The sequence below is a fragment of the Castor canadensis genome, chromosome 3 (genome assembly GCF_047511655.1).
Source record: "Castor canadensis chromosome 3, mCasCan1.hap1v2, whole genome shotgun sequence".
NCBI lineage: Eukaryota > Metazoa > Chordata > Mammalia > Rodentia > Castoridae > Castor > Castor canadensis.
The window spans coordinates 34,934,839-34,952,661 of NC_133388.1; the positions used below are offsets into that span (position 1 = coordinate 34,934,839).

The following is a 17,823-nucleotide window of genomic DNA, read 5'->3' on the forward strand; positions in this document are numbered from 1 at the left end:
GGTGCTGTGGTCAGTGGCCCTGCCAGCAATGCTCAGGAATGCACAGGGGTGAGTGCCTGTGCACCTACTTATTTCAATGCCAGTGCTGCCTCTAACGTGATCCCAAGATCACTTGGGAAAGAGTAGAATATTTTAATATTAGGGATCTACTCCATATCTGTTAAGTCACAGTTCCAAGTGACTTATGTTTAACAAACTGCTCAGGTGATTATGGGGCAAGCCCAAGTCTGAGAGTCACTGTTCTAAAATATACAGCCAAGGGTTAAAAGCACCTGATGGATACTCAGCACCGTGGACCAGCTCATCCTGATTCTTCCAGCCCACTTGGATAACATGGCAGGACACCCTCCTGGAAAGCAAGAAAAGCCTTATCATAATGGAGATGTGTGTGTGGTCTGGCAGTTACTGACTTTACATGTTACTATTTTACTAAATGAGGAAACCACATTCACAGAAAACAGGTAGTTTACCTAAGGACACTAATTCTAACAGATGGGGTTTGAGCCCCAGTCTAAGTCAAATGTCTTTCATCAACTATGATTCCCATGGACAGGCCATTAGTGGCAAAATTATTTTACTGGAAATGTATCCAAGATTAGGTGGCATCATTATTTTCTGATTACATACCTCACGTTAATAATGTTCAAGTCTTTACTGGCTGTGTTTCTGACAAGATATGCCATTTTGCACTTAAATCTCAATTTTGTTCATTCTGGAGAAGCAGTACCTGAGTGTTGCTACAATATTGCACTAAGAGATAGGAATCCGACTTCGGGTCATTGTTCTTCCTTTAGGTAAAGACTGCTGAAACTTGTCCTGCCTGTTTTCTTTGCCCTTGTAGTATCATTTTTATCCACATCTATGAAGTTAGTAACCTCCTCACCTAGGTTATCACCTGCAGATTTTGAGCCAATTGGCACCTGTAATCTGCTCACAGATCCTCCGTCAATACAAGCCAGTGGCACCTTCCCCCAAGCATCCCAAACCATGTAAAGAGTCATGGTCTAAACAGAACTTTTGGGCTTGTCAATCAGAATATTTTGTGACATCTGCTCTCATCCTAGTCTTGCAATTCTAGAATCTGCAGAAGTGTTGAACCAAATAGAAGAAACTACTGCCAGCTCTCAATTAGCTGCACTACTGGAGGGTAACAGTGATGTGCTGGATTAAAAAGAAATCACTGACTTTAGAATGCATTGATTTTTTTCAGTAGATCAACTTTTCTAATTATATTTTGCACACTCTGATATTAACAGGCATTTGTATTCCCTGAGCACAACATCTAATGCTGAGAATTGGGGGTTGGGGGTAGTAGGCAGTCCAAAAATGTGTCCGTCTCAGGGAATGACAATACTGTTGTGGAAAATCCACAAGTGGATAATGAAGAGGCCGCTAATTATAAAGTGCTCTGCAAATACTAAATCATAGCAGAGAAGGCAAAATAGGAATTCTCCATGGACATGTGAACAGAGAACGAGAAAGCTTATTAAAATTATGAAAATGTTTCAAGAATCATCTTTGGTGTTAATGGAGCTTAATAAAAAAATGAGGATGCAAGGAGGTCAGTGAGTTACAGGGTGGTCTTTCAAATAAGAAAACATCCAGCAATAACACCAAAGCATTTTAAAAGAGTGTTTAAAATGAATTTTATTGTTTGAATTTTACAAGTAGTCTTTTGAGGCTCCAAACAAGAACTCTGTTGCAAAACTCTAATAAATAGCTTGCCCCAAGTCCCCAAAGAAAATGGAAAATAAAATGAAAATGAAACTCAGAAGGACAAGCAAGACTTCAGAATGCTTGGATGTTAACAGTATTTCTCATTTACAAAGAGATACCAGGAAATGTACAATCTCCTTCATACAAGTCAGAGAGACAGACAGTTGAAATCTTTACAAACAAAGCACTCCGAAATCTTCCTATTTCCATGACAGAAATGCCAACAGGAAAATAAATCCCATGGAGAAATCATAATCATGAATGAAACTGTAGCATAAAAATGTGGTGGACGGTGGGGGTGGGGAGGGGGACCCCTAGTGTTTCCTTCAGGAATGGAGTAAAGAACCAGCTGAGATCACTTAGGACAGAGAACTTCTGAGCACTTGCTACTAGGTCCCTTAGATCAGAGTTGCCACTGAAGGGACAGAGGGGCCAGTTTAGTGACAATTATGAAGACAAGAAACAAGGGTCTCCTCAGTTCGGTCAACACTGTCTCTCTCTGCTTTGCAGCAGCAAGGCCCTGGGTTCCAGAGCAGCCTGAATCACTAGACAGGAAAAATAGCACATTAATAATTTCTGCAGCAAAATCCTTTGGCCACAAAAGGATGCAGAAAATGCCGTGCTTAAATTTCACACTGGAGCATGCAGATTTCAAAAGCCCAATCTATTACAGTCATTGCTCCTAACAAGCAAAGATTAAAATTCACGATTTAACATTCACTGTTAGCTTTTCGTAATTACAAACAAAGGTGAAGTCTTGCTTTGGTGAAAAAGATTTATTAATTTATTTAGTTATTTTGAGCAAGCTTAAAACAATCTTGCTACATCTTTAGCTCTTAAAATCTTAAACAAAAACTATATAGACTTGACTAAAATGCATTCAAAATGCATACAGATAAGGTTTTAGTTTGGGGAATTTGGAATCAGTTAATGTTTGGAGCCAGGAAGCTGTAGAGGGTTTGATTCCAATTTAGTGGGACTCACTTAAGCCAAACAAAAAATGCTCCAGCTCTGAGGAGCACACCTGGGACCATCTCCCTGGGGAAAGAAGGGGTAGGAAGTGGTATCACAATGCAGGATCAGAAGGTGTGGCCTGGAGGCCTGTGACTGTCAATGCCTCTCTGGTTTACTAACTTCCGTTGTGAAATGACCCTGATCCTGCTGGTCTCTGAAAGATAGGTACAAACAGCACCAGCTCATACACAAACTGTTCAAGGGAGGCAGGTCTTCCTCACAGCTGCTCTCTCTCTATGCATTTGAGGAAAGAAGGTAAGGAATCCCCTTCCTCACTCCCCAAATAAGTGAGTTAAAAAAACAAATGAACTTTTTTTTTCCTAGGAAAAATGACATTTGTCAGGATAACAGGGAAAGCTTGGGTTACCTGAAATAGATCAGAAAGCTGCTGGAAATAGAGGCAGATGGGCCAGGGGGACCCTGGTCCTAGGCCCAGTTTCTTTTTAAATACCTAACAGATAAAGATATTGTGCAAAAAAATAAAGACATTCACATTTTAGCAGTTAGACTTTTATTTTACTTTTTAAAATTTTTTATTTACTTTTTTGTTTTGCTTTTCTACAAAAGGCAGATAATGATTGTTGATCTGCAATTGTGTTGTGCACTCCCCAAAAGGGGGCCAAGTGGGAAGCTGAGGAAGCTGCTCTGAGAATGCTTTCCAAGGCATGAATGAGGGGCTTCAGGGGCTTACTAGAGAACACGGCGTGCCCTTCTCCTCTCCCCTCAGCTGTCCCTAGCTCATATCTATGGTGTTGAACACCCACTCTGTGAACTTCTTCAGCTTGTCTGAGGCGTTCTGTGACTCCTCCTGCAACCTCAAGTTGTCCTCACGCAAGTGCTGGACTTCGGCCTGAAGGTGAGCCTTGTCTTCCTTCTCCTGGGAGGAAAGCAAAGTAGAAACAAACTAGGAGGGGTAGTGTCACCTTGCTCAGCTCAGCAGAAGTAGCCACGGATCCCTTTTGGTCAGCCCATTTTCATTCTTCATTCCACTAACCACCTGTGGACATGGCCTAGTCTTGGAGGCATAGCTACCCTAAGCCCAGGGCTTCCAGATTTAATACTACAGGATTAGCTTAGTATGTGACCACATTAATGTGTATTTTCAAGTCTTTGTTAAGAAGTACTATCTTGAATTTTAGACCATTTCGGTGGCTGCTGTGTTGACAAAGTCAAAGCTACCCAATAAACAAAACAACTTTCAGTTCTCCTGGTTCAAAAGCCTGAAAAATAAGGACCTCATGAGATTCTGGGCTATGACATATTACATGAAGTACTGGGAAGGTGGGAGAGGGTCCAGAAAGGCTTTCCCAAAAAAGTGAACAATTCTTCTGTATGTGTGACAATGGAGGCCTTCCCACATTGTGTGTATCAGTGGGAATTGAGCTCCATTCCATACACACAGAAAAATTGCACTGGGAAAACACCCACGCCTCATTCTACTAACACTACAACTCTCGCAGTTCATGGTGATTTGCTTCCACAGATGGGGCAATTTGCTGAGAATATGTTTACCTTCTTTAAATCTTCACGAAGCATCTTCAGCATACCTTCCAACTGATCCACTTTAGAAGCCAGAGTGGGAGAGGAATCCTTACTGCTGGGAACAAGAAACAAGAAGGCCATGTTTGCAAGAGCCTCCATGGCTAGGGTGTTTTTGGTTTGTTTTTTTTTTTTAATTTGAGGAGGCTGTATTTGTAAAATGGCTTTCAATGTCATTTTACTCAGTACAGCAACCTGGTATGCACTTTTACTTTTAAAAGAGAAGATGGTGATCTTAACAAAAGGTAATACAGGTTTGAAGGACAGCCAATCAATAGCTTCCTTTGTTAAAGATGCTACCTCTTTAACAGTAAGTGACAGTGAGTGAAAAAGGTCTCTTTGGCAGCACAAGAGGTACTTTCTGGAAGCTGCAGTAGTCACAGAGCGACTGCATGTGGTGGTTTGTGTGTACTGGGGAGCTGATGCAGGACCTGCCTTGGGGACACCAAGACAGGACAGGTCTCTAGTTGCCAAGACAATGGTCTGTAGCCACTACATATTGTGCTTATGTCTTAAACACTAGTCTAAATACCTTCAAATATTTCAAAATAAGACTATCTGATTTAAAAGCTCGTCAGTCTAAGCTTAATGTCTTAAATTCTGTGCCATTACAATCATCAGTTTTCTTAAACTTTAAGTGCTAATAATGCCCTGCTAGTAACAAGGGGAGGGAGTATTATAGGATGGAAGGCCATTATGTGGTCAGCCCACATAACTGGGGGTACCCCACTCTCAGGGCACAGAGATGAGGACTTCTGTCAATTCTTTTTCTCTCCCCCTCCTCTACCTGAATTTGAGTTGCCAACAGTTTCCTAGGTGAATTCTAGTCATGTTGTGTGACCTCAGAATCCCACAAAGGAGAACTGAAGTCTTCCACTGGGAAAATGTGCACCTGCCCCTTTCCCAAGCCAAAGGGAAGAGGTGGTGACCCCGAATTGTCTCAATCATGTGATAAAAGGTATTCTTTTAAAAGATACTCTTTACTTTAAAAATTGAAGTTCAAGTTAGAATTCCTGACCTAAAGTGAACCGTGCTGATGTCTTCTGTTAATTCTAAGTCTGTAACAGGCTCCAAAGGCAAAGTTCACAGTGGCATGGAATGTAACAAGGTTACTGAATGAAGGATAATGACCTCCAAACTTCTCAGATAGGACAACCAAGAGCTAACAATGACTGGATTTTTAAAAGGGAAGTGGTCAGCTGCAATTCACAATGTGCCCAACAGACTGATCAGTTTGGGATGAGTTGAAGGCCAGAGGTGTGGTAGAACTGGGGTAGTGCTAAACAGAGACCAGGAGGCCAGCGCGTGGGGAGTAACACGTCCTTCACAAAGTCACTACCAGCTGTTAGGACTGATGAAACTCTCAGGAGCCTACCTTGACTTCCAAAGGTTCTTCAAATACGAATTCTATGTCTGAGTGCACTGCTGACATTTTAAAACATATTTAACTACATCTGTATTTGTCAGTCTGTATTGAATCATGGCAAGGGTCTACAATAATGACCCTTCCCAGAAAACAATCTGACGGTCTGACTCAGACTTCTCCTTGTTGGAGATCTTATCCTAAGACGACAAACTTTGGGGTCTGTGATGGTGATGATTATTTTTTAAAGTTCTCAGTAGTAAAACTGCTGCTCACTCACCCCAGCTGTCCCAATGGTAAAAGTAAGTATGGCATTTCTGTTACATTCACATGAACGAGAAACCACTCATACTTTTCTCTAAGAGCACAATCCTGTAGGCTTGTTCAGAGGGTTCCTCAAGCATGAGTCCCACACTACACCATATGTGTGTATGTGTATGTGTGTGTACAGCCCACAGCAACCTGGATTTTTCTAGCCTACAACCTCACCATCTGAAACTAAGAAAAAAAAAAACTCAGCCTCTGCTGAGTTAAATAGCAGCATAAAGTCCATGCTCTTAACTCAGAATAAACTCTTGATTACTGCTTATTCCCTCCATATTTTACAATTTTCTTAACCATCTGGGAGATCATGTTTTCTAACATAGGAGATATGAGGAGTGCACTTGTAGATGCTAAGATGTGAGCACATTAACAACATGGCTATCAGGGTAGCTGGGAAAGACGCTAAAAACGCAGAATCCAGGAGTAAATCACACAGTGCCCAGGGACATACAGTTGATTTCTCTTACTTTATATATATAGTAAGACCTGGGGCATAAATGTATTACAGCATTAAATAATAATAGTGGGTATTCATAATTTTTACCTTAAATCATCAAGAATACTTTTTAATTGTGTTTCCAGTACTTAGTTATAAAGTGTTCTAAGTGAAAAGGAAAGTGGCAGAGTTGTGATGAGCTTCATTCAGCTAATCCATGTGCCTTCTGTCTCCTCTACGTCGCATCTGTCACTATTGGGGATGATACATTCTGCGGAGTGGTGCCCTCACCACTGGGTGACCAACCTGCTGTATGACTTCATCTGGACCAGAGCCTGTTCCTCAAGCTGATCACTGTTGGATGCTGCACTCAGGGGCCGATGGTTTTCATCACTAGCAGCAAAAAATGAGGCTCTCTGGACTAAAGGAAGATGAGAAAACAACTGAATATTTTGGAACCATATCCCTGCATCCTACTACCTAAAGTCAACAAGTGGTCTACATGGAATGAAGTCCATTTCCTAATCCTCATGGGGAAGCTATTACTCTTTTAGTTATAAAGGACAGTTAATTCTGTGACTGCTTTTAAAAAATAGTTTTTATGAATCAATTTCTAGTCCCCCTCTTTCCCTGTTTATCAAAGTAGCATTCTATTAAATATTTCACTATAAAGAAGCCTTTCCACTTAGTAGTGATATCAATGCATTAAAGACCTAGAATTAGGCTTCCTGAATTTTTTTTTGTGGCAGTACATCCAAATGTGCACTGCAATGACATCTTTATGATATGATGAAAGACCCTCTCAGAATACAAGTTTTTTCAGTCAAGTGACAGCTCAGGTGTTAGAAACCTCATGCTTGCTAGGCAGTTTACTCTACAAGTTGAGCCACACCTCTAGGCCTTGAAACTTCTTGAAGTATGTTTTCTATAAGATGCCTGGCCACTCTGGTGGGCTTTACCATAAGTCAACACTACCTGTGCTTCAAAATATCCCAATTTAAAATTCATATGAAGGAGATTAACCAGCAAACTGAAAATCAAGTTAGTACTGGGGAATAATTTTCATTAGCTAAATTAACACAGATATGGGCATGGGGACTCACTGTGGACTACCCCATAGTCACTGGTCTTCTGGTCTCTATGGCCTCCCCAAATTGCAACCCGACAGAATAGCAACTTCTTTTTTTTTATTGTTGTGCCGGGTGGGGGTACATTGTGGCATTTACAAAAATTCTTACAATATATCAAATATATCACACTTGAATTCATCCCCTCCACCATTCTCCTTTATCCGCCTCCCAAATCTTCTTTTTTTTTTTTTTTCTGGCAATATTAGGGTTTGAACTCAGCCTCACATTTGCTAGGCAGGTGCTTTACCACTTGAGCCACTCTGCCAGCCCTTAGCAACTTTCAGTTCTCCCAAATAAGAGCAATAACAACAAAAAAACCTCCCTGATCATTTGCTATCATAATTTTATAAAGAACATTTTAGCATCAAACATTTGAGGATGATAAGCTTGGAAAAAAGTCAGTCTTTACTCAAGAAAGGACAGTTGACAACCTATGTCAACATGCTCTGCACTGCTTTTAGTTTTCTTATTTCAGCTCATCAGACCAGTCTGAGTCTACAGCCCTGTATTTAAGAATGAAGCATTAGCCAAAAGCAAGCACACAGCCAATAGACTGACATGGGAACAACAGAGACAGAAAATGTGCTGCTGCACATGGAGAAGTGAATGGGAAGGGCAAAGGAAGAGCCCACACATGTCCAGATCGAGCATGGCCAAGCAGGACAAGCATCCGGACATCCAACTGTGCATTGCAATGATATCTTTATAACACGATGAAAGACCCTCTCGGAATACATGTGTTTTTTAGTCAAGTGACAGCTCAGATTTCTCTACCTTTTGCTCTGCCCACATATGGGGGAGGTCGGGCAGTCATGTTATAGGTTCCTGTGTAGAGAAAATACTAGGTTTCATCTGATTAAGTAGAACACATGCTAAGCCCAGAGTCTTGCCCCTTCTCAGTGCTCAATAACTGTTACTTGCCTGGGCTCCAGCTGTGCAGGTGAAGTACATATGTTGTCAGTATGTGCAGAGGGGCAGAACGGACGGACCTGATCACACCTACCCCACGACACACCACAGCATAGCTCAGCAGGATCCTGGGCCACCCTTTTGGATTACTAGTAGACTGACTCACCCTCATATGCTTTGGCAGCATCTACCAAGTTGGACCAATCCAAATCTGCGGCAGTGTCAGGCAGGGGCATCAGGCCAGGGTCAGGCATGGGCTGCCTTCGGGTCTCCTGGATGTCAGTGAGGGAGCTGTCTGAGGCAGAGAACTCTCCTGTAGAAGGGGATGAAAGAAAATGCTTGTGTCCATAGGAGAATCACTCAAGAACTTATTTCCTGTCACCACAATAGATGTGTAAGATATTTGTTGCTGGAATAAATTTTAGTCTAGCAGCCCAATGATGGCCATTCTAAAGCTGATCTGAAATAAGAACTGGCTTCCTCCAGTCTCTCCTTATTTCTAAAATCTCCTCCCACCATATCTCCAGAAGTGAGTCATGGGGAAGTTAGTTTTGCACTGGGGCAATAGTTCTACTTTGGAGGAGCTGTCTGTCCTCAGTGGGAGCCAGAGTGGCTCTAATGTTCAGCTCTCCCTCATGAAGTCAAGGGATTCAGGCTGGAAAGAAGCCTATTCCAAGAGAGACCCAGCTCAAGGATGTTTATTCCTGCTAGAGGGGACAATGGGACTTATTTTATCCGGACTGGGATCCCCAACCTTTACAGACTACACCCGTGGGACTGGTGAGGGACAGATGCATCCCTGGGCCACATATTCCCTGCACCCCAGGGATGGCCCACTGGCTCCCATGGCCAGATACACACAGGTGGCACGAGAAGCAAATCAGATCACGTGAGAGTGCTAGGTCATCATAAAAGCAAACCAAGGAAAGGAACTTTGGGTTTGGTACCAGCATTATTATTCTTCCCCAGGACCCAAGGGCATGGTAGGAGCAAATCCTTGGATCAGTTTTGGTTACAGCAATCCAATGCCCATCTCTCCCTAAGTTAACAGGTTGTTTAATATGGGTATTAAACCATTGTTAACAATTGCCATCACAACAAATAACCTTGTTTTGCCTGGGCAGGGAGGAATAGGCACTGGGAGCTACTCTGTGCCATTTGAGGGCTGCCACTGCTCACATTCACAGAGGCAGACAACAGAAAGGAAGGGCTGTGCTGGCTGGGAAGGCATAGCTTCTGAAACATAAATGTCCTCAAGAGGCAGAAGCTGGGGTGGAAAATTGACAGACTGTATTTCCAGGAGGACTTCCTCAGAATGTGACATTAATGTCCATGAGGACTCAGAGCTCAAAATAAAAGTCTCACAATCTATGACTCTAGAAATGCCTGTTTACAAAGGGTTAAAAAGTTTTCATCTATTATGCCACGCTGGTATGCCAGAGTATATTTAGTGCTTGTTTTCCCTTTCAAATTACGTAAAGAACTGCTCCAAAGTGCAGCTGCTAGTTATTAATGTGCTTAAATTTAGCAAAATTATGAGTAAATGGATTTTAACAAATACTGCAAGATATTAAATGTTCATTTCTACTTAAACTTGATCCCACCAAGGATGGAACAAAAAAGGTGAAACAGATAATTTTTGTGTGTCACTTGCAACCGTTCTGCCCTTTTATCTCTAGGACCCAAATTTCTACATAGGGAGAAGACAAAAAACCCTTCTTCATTCCCGAGTAGTAGTCACCACGGGAGGCACAAGCTGAGGAATCAGTCCCACAAGGACTGCTCAATTTGGTACATGACGTCACCACAGCTGCCACCTGGCTTAGAGGAAAGCAAGACAGGAAGATACTCTAAGAGGTGGCCTGTTACTTCCCTTCCTTTTCCACAAGTGCTCTGTGGGCTTACACATGCTTTACCTAAGGCTGCCTCAGTGACCTCATATGAGTAAGAGCATTTCCAGGCTTCTTTATTGGAATGTGAGCCTCTAGGAGGCAAGGCTCACTTTGACATACACATGCAGACAGGATGCACAGAGGACTCATTTTATTTGCAATGGTTAAAACAAATGCAGAGAAATAAGAGAAACATTCAAGCAGGAAATTGTAGGAGTAATGGAATTCAGCAGAGTGCCTCCAGCAGGTTGAGAAAAGGAGAGAAAAGGGTGAGGGGCATGTTAAGTTACTACCAAAAAGTTTATTCTAGGGTCTGATAGCAGGGAGTGATCATTAGAAGTGACTTCCTGTAGCAGAGCAAAACTAGACTTAAGTTGCAGGTGGGTGGAGGAAGGAGTGGGGGGAAGACAGCACCATCCTTGAGTGGGGTATGTCATGGTGAGAGAGTGGGACCAGGTGACTGAGGATGAAGATATACAGAGAACTGAGTGTAGGTGAGAATTTGAGAATGGTGCAGGGCAAGCAGCAGGCTTAGAAAATATGGCTTCAGAGGAGGAGAAGAAAGTGGGTCAGAATGCACAGAAGAGATGTAAAGGCTGCAGGAGAATTTGCAGAAGGAAAAAGGGCAGATGGGCAGTGGGGTCACAGCCATGTGTGATAAATGATCAGGCACCTAAGATCCTTTGACAGGTATCTGCTGGGCTGAGCCATGGCTGCCAGGGAAGATACAGAACCCTGGAGCAGATGTGGACAGACAGGAGAAAGGAAAAGACCAATTTAAGTCCAAAGTCCCAGAATATGGCTCATGATAAAACTGGGACCTGATTAGGTCACAGAGCAAACATGGCATATATGAACCAAGAAGCCAGAACACAAAGGTGCCCATTATCAGTTAGCCTTTTCCTTAAATAATGCTTGCTTGCTAGATGGATAGATGGATGGATGGAGTGGCCAAATGGGTGACTGACACCACAGGCAATATTGTCACAGTCTGGGAAAGAGAGGGTAGTGGTAGGTCTGGGTTACTAGAGTGCCTATGGGAAACTGGGGATAGAACTGGAGAAAAAATCGAGTATTGGCCACATTTGCCCAACCCCAATAGCAGATGGGATGTCTGATAACAATACCAATTCTCAGACTGTTCCTTTGGGGATTCAAATTCAGCAGGTCTTGGGTAAGGTCTAGGAATCTATTTTTAACAAGCATCTCAGGTGACTCTTGTAGGAAAAGAAGGGTTCCAGGAGGGAGGGGGCTGGTATGTGGAGATCATCTGAGAATGAAGCAGGACTGGCTATTCCACAGGGCTGCTCACCTGCAACTGCAGGTACACTTACCATGCAACGACTTCATTCCTAAAGTGTAAGATGGTCTCCGCAGCGGGAGGGATTTGGGGAGAGATGGGTATGTGCTGCTGAAAAGGACGTCGTTGGGCAGGGCTTGGTCCAGAAGCGAAGCCCTTGAGGTGAAGAAGTGCTCCCTCTGACCACTGTAAATGCTCTCATCTGACAGCGTCCTGTGCAAGGCTCGCCGTGAGGTGGGGGTCGGGGGGAAAGGAGACTGAGGAGAGGATAGCGCGTGGAACTGGAAAACAATCAAGACAAACAGGAATCAGTGTTCTGGCTGAGATACCCTAGACCAAGGTCAGGGTGGACGGGGTAATGAGGTCACTGCTCTGGGGAAGTCTCTTCCAATCCTGGAGTCCCCTTCTATTTCTACATCCTCCAGGAGGTAAAAGGGGTTTCCAGTTACTCCTTCTCATAGCACTGAATGCTGGCTGCGCATAGCAGTGCTATCTGTAACTCAGACTTGACATTTAGTGGATTTATCAACATCACGAGATGGTTAAGGATAAGACTTTAGGATCAGATAAATGTGAGTTTTATTTGGATTCTGTGTCTTTGACCAAATCATGTCATCTTCTGAGACCTGATGCCTTGTCTATGAAATGGGGGGCACAACACCTGTCAGAATTACTCTAAGTTTTAAGCGAAAAGCTGGCAATCACAATGGTGCTTATCAGTGGTGCTGCAAAACGATGTCATGGTCTCAAGGGGACAAAGCCACAGAACAGGCAGGGCAGCCTCAAAATCTTGTCAAGTGACAATATGTTTCCTGGGTGACAAGGGCATTTGATCATCAAAACATATTAACTCAAATAATAGGTGGCTGGTAATAAACATTAATTACTAAGTTACATTAACAGAACTTCTCATGGATTTCATGAGTTTTGGAGATTATTTTTTTGAAGATGTAGTTTTGCCAAATAGCCCAGACTGGCCTCAAACTCTTGGTCCTCCTGCTTCAGCTCTCTGAGTGTTAGGATTACAGGTGTATGCCATAGGCCTGGCTTAAAGATGCATTTCTATTCATGAAATAGGGAAATCAGCTTTCTAAAATTTATACATGAATGACAAATACTTCTGGATAGATTTATCTCTTGTGGGTATGTTTTGCCTTTTGTGACCAAATTTGGTTTGAGAAATTTTCTACAGATAGTAAAGCTTCTAAGAATCCTTTTCACTGAGAAACAGATACACAAAACTTCAATATCCAGCAACCTAGAAGTCAAAGGTGTATCTGGGCCATTAACAACCAAGTCATTCTCAGTTCTTCATAGGAACTCCTTATTTGACCCTGGTGGTGGAATAACACGGGAGTGAAGATGCAAGGAGGAGTCAATGTTGGCAAAACGCCACCGTGGGACTTCCCACCACAATCTGAGAGGGTAAAGAGAGAGTGATTTAGCAATAGCTCCTTTAGGTGGCTGATATTATAAGCCCAGCTCCCACATGGAGCTGACACTCAGGTTCATTCATGTGCCCTGGGTCCTGGCATGTTTCTGTACAACAATCAAGTAAAAGCTACCTGAGGTGCGGGGGCACAGATGCCTGCACAAATTATTCAAGAGACAAACCCAAGGTATAGCCAACTGGGAAAAAGTCATGTTCACTTTAAAAATTCATGAAGTTGCATCCAAGGTACATACAAGTGTGCCTAGAAAATTCAGTTGCTGTGATGAAGGCTTTGCAAGTGAGACTGTGGTGTGGAGATGACAATTCCTTTTTCACTTTATGAGGAAGAATGGGTATTAGAGAGGTTAAATAGTTTGCAAACTGTAGTTATGCTTTTGTTCTTTTAAAAAATAGCTCACTTTCCTCTGTCTTCAAGATTCCAGGGCTATCATATAAGGCTCCTGCTCTCCAGGCCGGATCTTCCATCTCTGTATTCCAAAAGTGCTGCTAAATCGTTTTTTAGCACTTCTGGTTTTGAGGAAAGGCATTTCCATTTCTAGTCTCTGCCCTGAGGGTTGTACAGGAGGCAAGTTCTCTAACAATTCTAGTTTCAGCCTCTTTGGGAAACACTAACAGACTTCAATATCCTCTAGGAGGTGTGCTTTATTAGAGATTACTGTGTCCTGTACTGCAGAAAGGCAGGGAAAGAGTGGAGGAAGCAGCTGCCTACATGCTCTTTGGTTTTTAAAATGCAGCAGCAGCTGGTTTTGTCCAAAAATGTTGTCATGGCCCCTTGCCTCATACTTCTTCAACTCATGGTCTTAAAGATGTGCAACTTGTCCTTGTTCCCTAAGATACCCTGACTGCTTTACAGATGGTATCTGGGATTGCCCAGGGCCACTGCCAGGTGCCCACAGCCCTTGGCAAAGAATCACAGCTGAGTCCAGTGACAGATCCAGAAAGGATTTCAGAGAGCATTCAGGCTGATTAAGAGAAATTTCCAAACTTGCTCCAAGGACCCTGATGGAATTCTTACAACACCACTGCTAGGGAAAGAGGTTTTTGTGGGATCCAGGGACCCAGGAACCCAGGCCATCTCTTCTACCAGAGAAGCATAGTTCTACATATTGGGCTTTCATGTGTGATTTTGCTTAAAACAAAACAACCAACCAAGAACTCCTGAGCTCTAAATCCATTTGGAGATCAATGATCCCAAATCTGTACCTCTATTCCATAACTAACATACAGGGCCCGGGGAGCCGGCTTCTTGCTTTCTTTCTGTCAGTCACCTCTTCTCTCAACCTCTCCAGCTCCCTGGCTGTCAGTGACATATCTTACCTGGTTTCACCATAAGCTGATAAGTTTTTCCTAAACACTGATACCACGAGAAACCTCTTCCTCTGCTCTACACCCAGAGCACTGGCTGGAAAGCAGAGCTGAGGTCTGCACTGTGTCTTGTTCACTTGCCCGTGGTAGATGCGATGGCTCTGCCACTTTTCTCGAGGCAGGAGGTTAGGGGCTCCTAACTCCTGGCTACAGCCTGCTCAGCAGAATGCTGTCGTGTTCTGCTACAAGCATGCCGCTCTGCTGGCAAATGAGCCTGGAAGTGCTAGCTCACAGATAGCTCTAGCCATCCCAGAAAGCCATTGTGCTGTGTGAGTGGATTCTAAGTCTCACAGCCCAAAGCTGGCCTCTCATAGTACCCTGAAGCCTGATGTGGTGGCTCGGAGCCGCAAGCCAGGGTTTGGCCTGAAAGACTTCTCAAGGACACACTGGCTTCCCTGATACAGGAGAGCATAGTCATTCAGATGATGACTCTCTGAAGACACATGGAGCTACTTAGCTGAACTGATTTGAAATCAAATCAGCTCAAAAAGGATGAAAAAGGATGAAACCAAAGAGAACAGCATATTCCCAGCTCCTGCTCCCAGTCTGCCCCCAACAATGGGGTAGAGAAAGCAGACAGAGGGACCCTTCCTGGCAGAGGGTCTCATGCTAATATAGTCACAACATAAGGAAAGTGCACCCCTGATTCAAATAGGGATGTTAAAGTAATTCATTTTTGAAATAAAAGCCAAGTCCTGGAACAAGGGCAAAACACATTTGCCTTCAATTATTTCCACTGTCTGAGTGTATCAGAGGAATTAGGGCTCTGGGTATGCTCCTCGCCAAAAATGTTAAAGTAGGAATTAGAGGAACGATTCCTTTCAGGGCAGGTTTTATTTTCCTCTGAACTCAGAGAAAAAGTCTGAAATGATTTTTATTTTGAAACTAGTACTTAAAAAATTTTAATACACCTCCTTGTGTTTTTGATGGATAAAGAGAGAAGTTTCAAGGACTATCTTTTGCAAGGTTGCTAAGGAAACCATTTGTACCCTGGATGATGAGTCAGAACTGCTAAGTGCTGGCTTCTAAAACAGAAATGACAGAAGTAAAAAATGGCTGCATCAATAAAATGATTCAGTAACATAATAACTAATGTTAATAAATCATTTATTTTTCATCAAAACTCTAGAGTGGTCCTGGGAGCATACTGAGTTCCTGTAAATGCTGCTTTTTGAGTTTGGGAGGTCCATCTGACCTATCTGGGGGAAATGCATGTGTGTGTGCATGTGCCACACACATGAAAGTGGTGCCAGGAAAGTCCAGAGGTGACAAGAGCACATGGTGCTTCCTGCCTGGTTCACCTCTTCCACTCTGATCTCAGTGAGAAGTGAGTGAGTAGGTGAGGAAAAATATTTTTCATCCATTCTCCAAGTTCTAAATTAAAGCTTTCTAGTCACTTCAAACAAGATGTAAATCATTGAACTGAGAAACTCAAGAACAGGGAACCTTCAAAATTTACTGCAATGACATTCCTGGGATGGATTCCCTTCTCCTAGGGTTGCCCAATATATCCTGGACAGAGACACCTTACACATGTAAAGAAAAAATTCCTCGGGCCCAGTTGAACAGACAAAACTCTGATGCTTGGAGTGTGAGACACACTGCAGAGCACAGGGAAGCAGAGCACCTTGCTGTGTGGTCTTACACATGTCTGACCACTGACACATAAACACAAACGCTGGACAAGCATTTGGAATTGGTGGAGCGCAAAGCTAGGCTTTAGGGAAAACATGGATAGTCTAGAATTGGGAGGGAAAAAGAGAAGGCTTTATGAAGTACAGAGATCTGGAATGTTCTGAAGGGAAGGATGTAGACTGAGTTTGCAGGACTGAAGAGGCAGCTGTCTATTTCCGTGTGTGTGTGTGTGTGTGTTCGTTCAGCACAGTGCTGTGGACAAAGAGGCCAGCAGGTGTGCTGGGAGCATCTGTGAGAGGAGGAGGACTCCATGGACAGAAAGCACTGAAGGCTTGTGGCAAACTTTCTGAAGCCATAGGCATCTGCAGAGTTCTGTGAAATGATGCTGTGTAAGTGAGGATCAAGGACTTACATACCTTGAGTAAAATATGTTAGAGGAAGAACAGCTGCGGGGGAGGGACAGCTTAATAGGAACTGAGACTAAAAAGATGTGGCTGTGAGAATAGAGCACTGTGAGAGTCACTGAGAAAACTGGGTGAGGACAAGAAGAGAGATCCAGTGAAGAGCAGACAGTAACCCAGGCCCTCTGAAAGGTGTAACTGTGGTACAAAGCCTCGTCACACCTGGCTTCTCTCTAACTGCTCTTTATGCTCAATCCTGTCCTGTACCTTAAAGTTCTTCTGTGATTCAGGAGTTGGGCTTTCAAGGTCAATGAGTTTCTTTAGATCCTCCTCAATGGTGGACTTGGAGATTGGCTTGGGAGATGCCCGGAGGTCCCTCGTTGAGGCACGCAGCCTGGTGTGGGATATCTCATTTCCATCACTCTGATGACGCCTACAAAGAAACAGAAGACATGGTGGAAACCAGATCAGTAAGGCTGATTTGAGGATTTGATGGTCTGTAAAGGATGGTAGTCAATGGAGAAATGTAAAAGGAGAGAAAAAGAGTTACTCCTGTTTAAATCAGAATCTACTCAGATAAATGCTTGTTAAAGAAATAAAACTGGCCTCCTGGTGTTTACCACAGGCTGTTTTCTTACACTGACTGTACAGAAAGAGGAGGCAAAGTAAACCTACTCCATATATACCTCAGTCCAGGCTCTGTACCTGGTCTGTATTGTGAACTGGGAGACATGGGAAAGAAAGAAAGAAAAAAAGAAAGTTTGATAAATAAACCATTCTGTGGGAAACTATTAGTTCTCCTATGTCAAAATTAACAACAGATTTACTGAAAGACCACAGGGTATGAATCCTAAATGCACATTTACACAAACAAAACAAAATGACATAAAGAATCATTTAATTTTTGGGTGTACTACTGTGTCAAAAGGTCATTTATTCTCAGGTGTACTTATTCACTTTCTCATACGCCCCTGGCCCTACTGGCCCAGTTAAAAGCTGGGTGTGGTGATAACTGACTCTAATTCCAGCACTTAGAAGCCTGAGGCAGAAATTTGAGAGTTTTAGGCCAGCCTAGGCTACAGAGTGAGTTGTAGGCTATCCTGGGTTATATAGTGAGACCCTGTCTTAAAACAAAAAAGTAGTCTTTGTATCAGAGGCTAAGATTGCCATGCGTCCTTCAGATAACACTATTTCCTAGAAGAGTTAAGACTCATAGCCCCAAATATAAATCTTATTCAGGGAATGAAGCAGAGAAATAATTTAAGAAAAATTTTATAGAAAAAAAAATAATCCTTTCAGCAAACAAACCCCACCTGGCCTCCTCTGCTGTATGAAATAGCTCTAAC

At 43.0% G+C, this 17,823-nt stretch overlaps 1 protein-coding gene and 1 non-coding gene across 23 annotated transcripts in view; one reads left to right on the forward strand and one right to left on the reverse strand.

Annotated features, from left to right (window-relative positions):
* Positions 1-1,623: 1,623 nt before the first annotated feature.
* Sipa1l1 (signal induced proliferation associated 1 like 1) overlaps positions 1,624-17,823 on the reverse strand; it is a 316,961-nt gene continuing 300,761 nt past the window's right edge. For 20 of the 22 annotated variants that reach the window (XM_074067651.1, XM_074067648.1, XM_074067658.1 and 17 more), the window contains 6 exons: positions 16,745-16,910; positions 11,658-11,904; positions 8,598-8,744; positions 6,699-6,813; positions 4,243-4,327; positions 1,624-3,607 (listed from right to left, as the gene is read on the reverse strand). In XM_074067651.1, the coding sequence (XP_073923752.1) occupies positions 3,464-3,607; positions 4,243-4,327; positions 6,699-6,813; positions 8,598-8,744; positions 11,658-11,904; positions 16,745-16,910 (904 nt within the window). In that variant the 3' untranslated portion in view covers positions 1,624-3,463. The remainder of the gene's footprint in view (positions 3,608-4,242; positions 4,328-6,698; positions 6,814-8,597; positions 8,745-11,657; positions 11,905-16,744; positions 16,911-17,823) is intronic. The other 2 variants (XM_074067659.1, XM_074067657.1) reach the window with 1 other exon arrangement.
* LOC141422267 (small nucleolar RNA SNORA51) lies at positions 17,081-17,212 on the forward strand. The gene has a single exon (XR_012446861.1). It is a non-coding gene; the product is annotated as a small nucleolar RNA SNORA51 (small nucleolar RNA).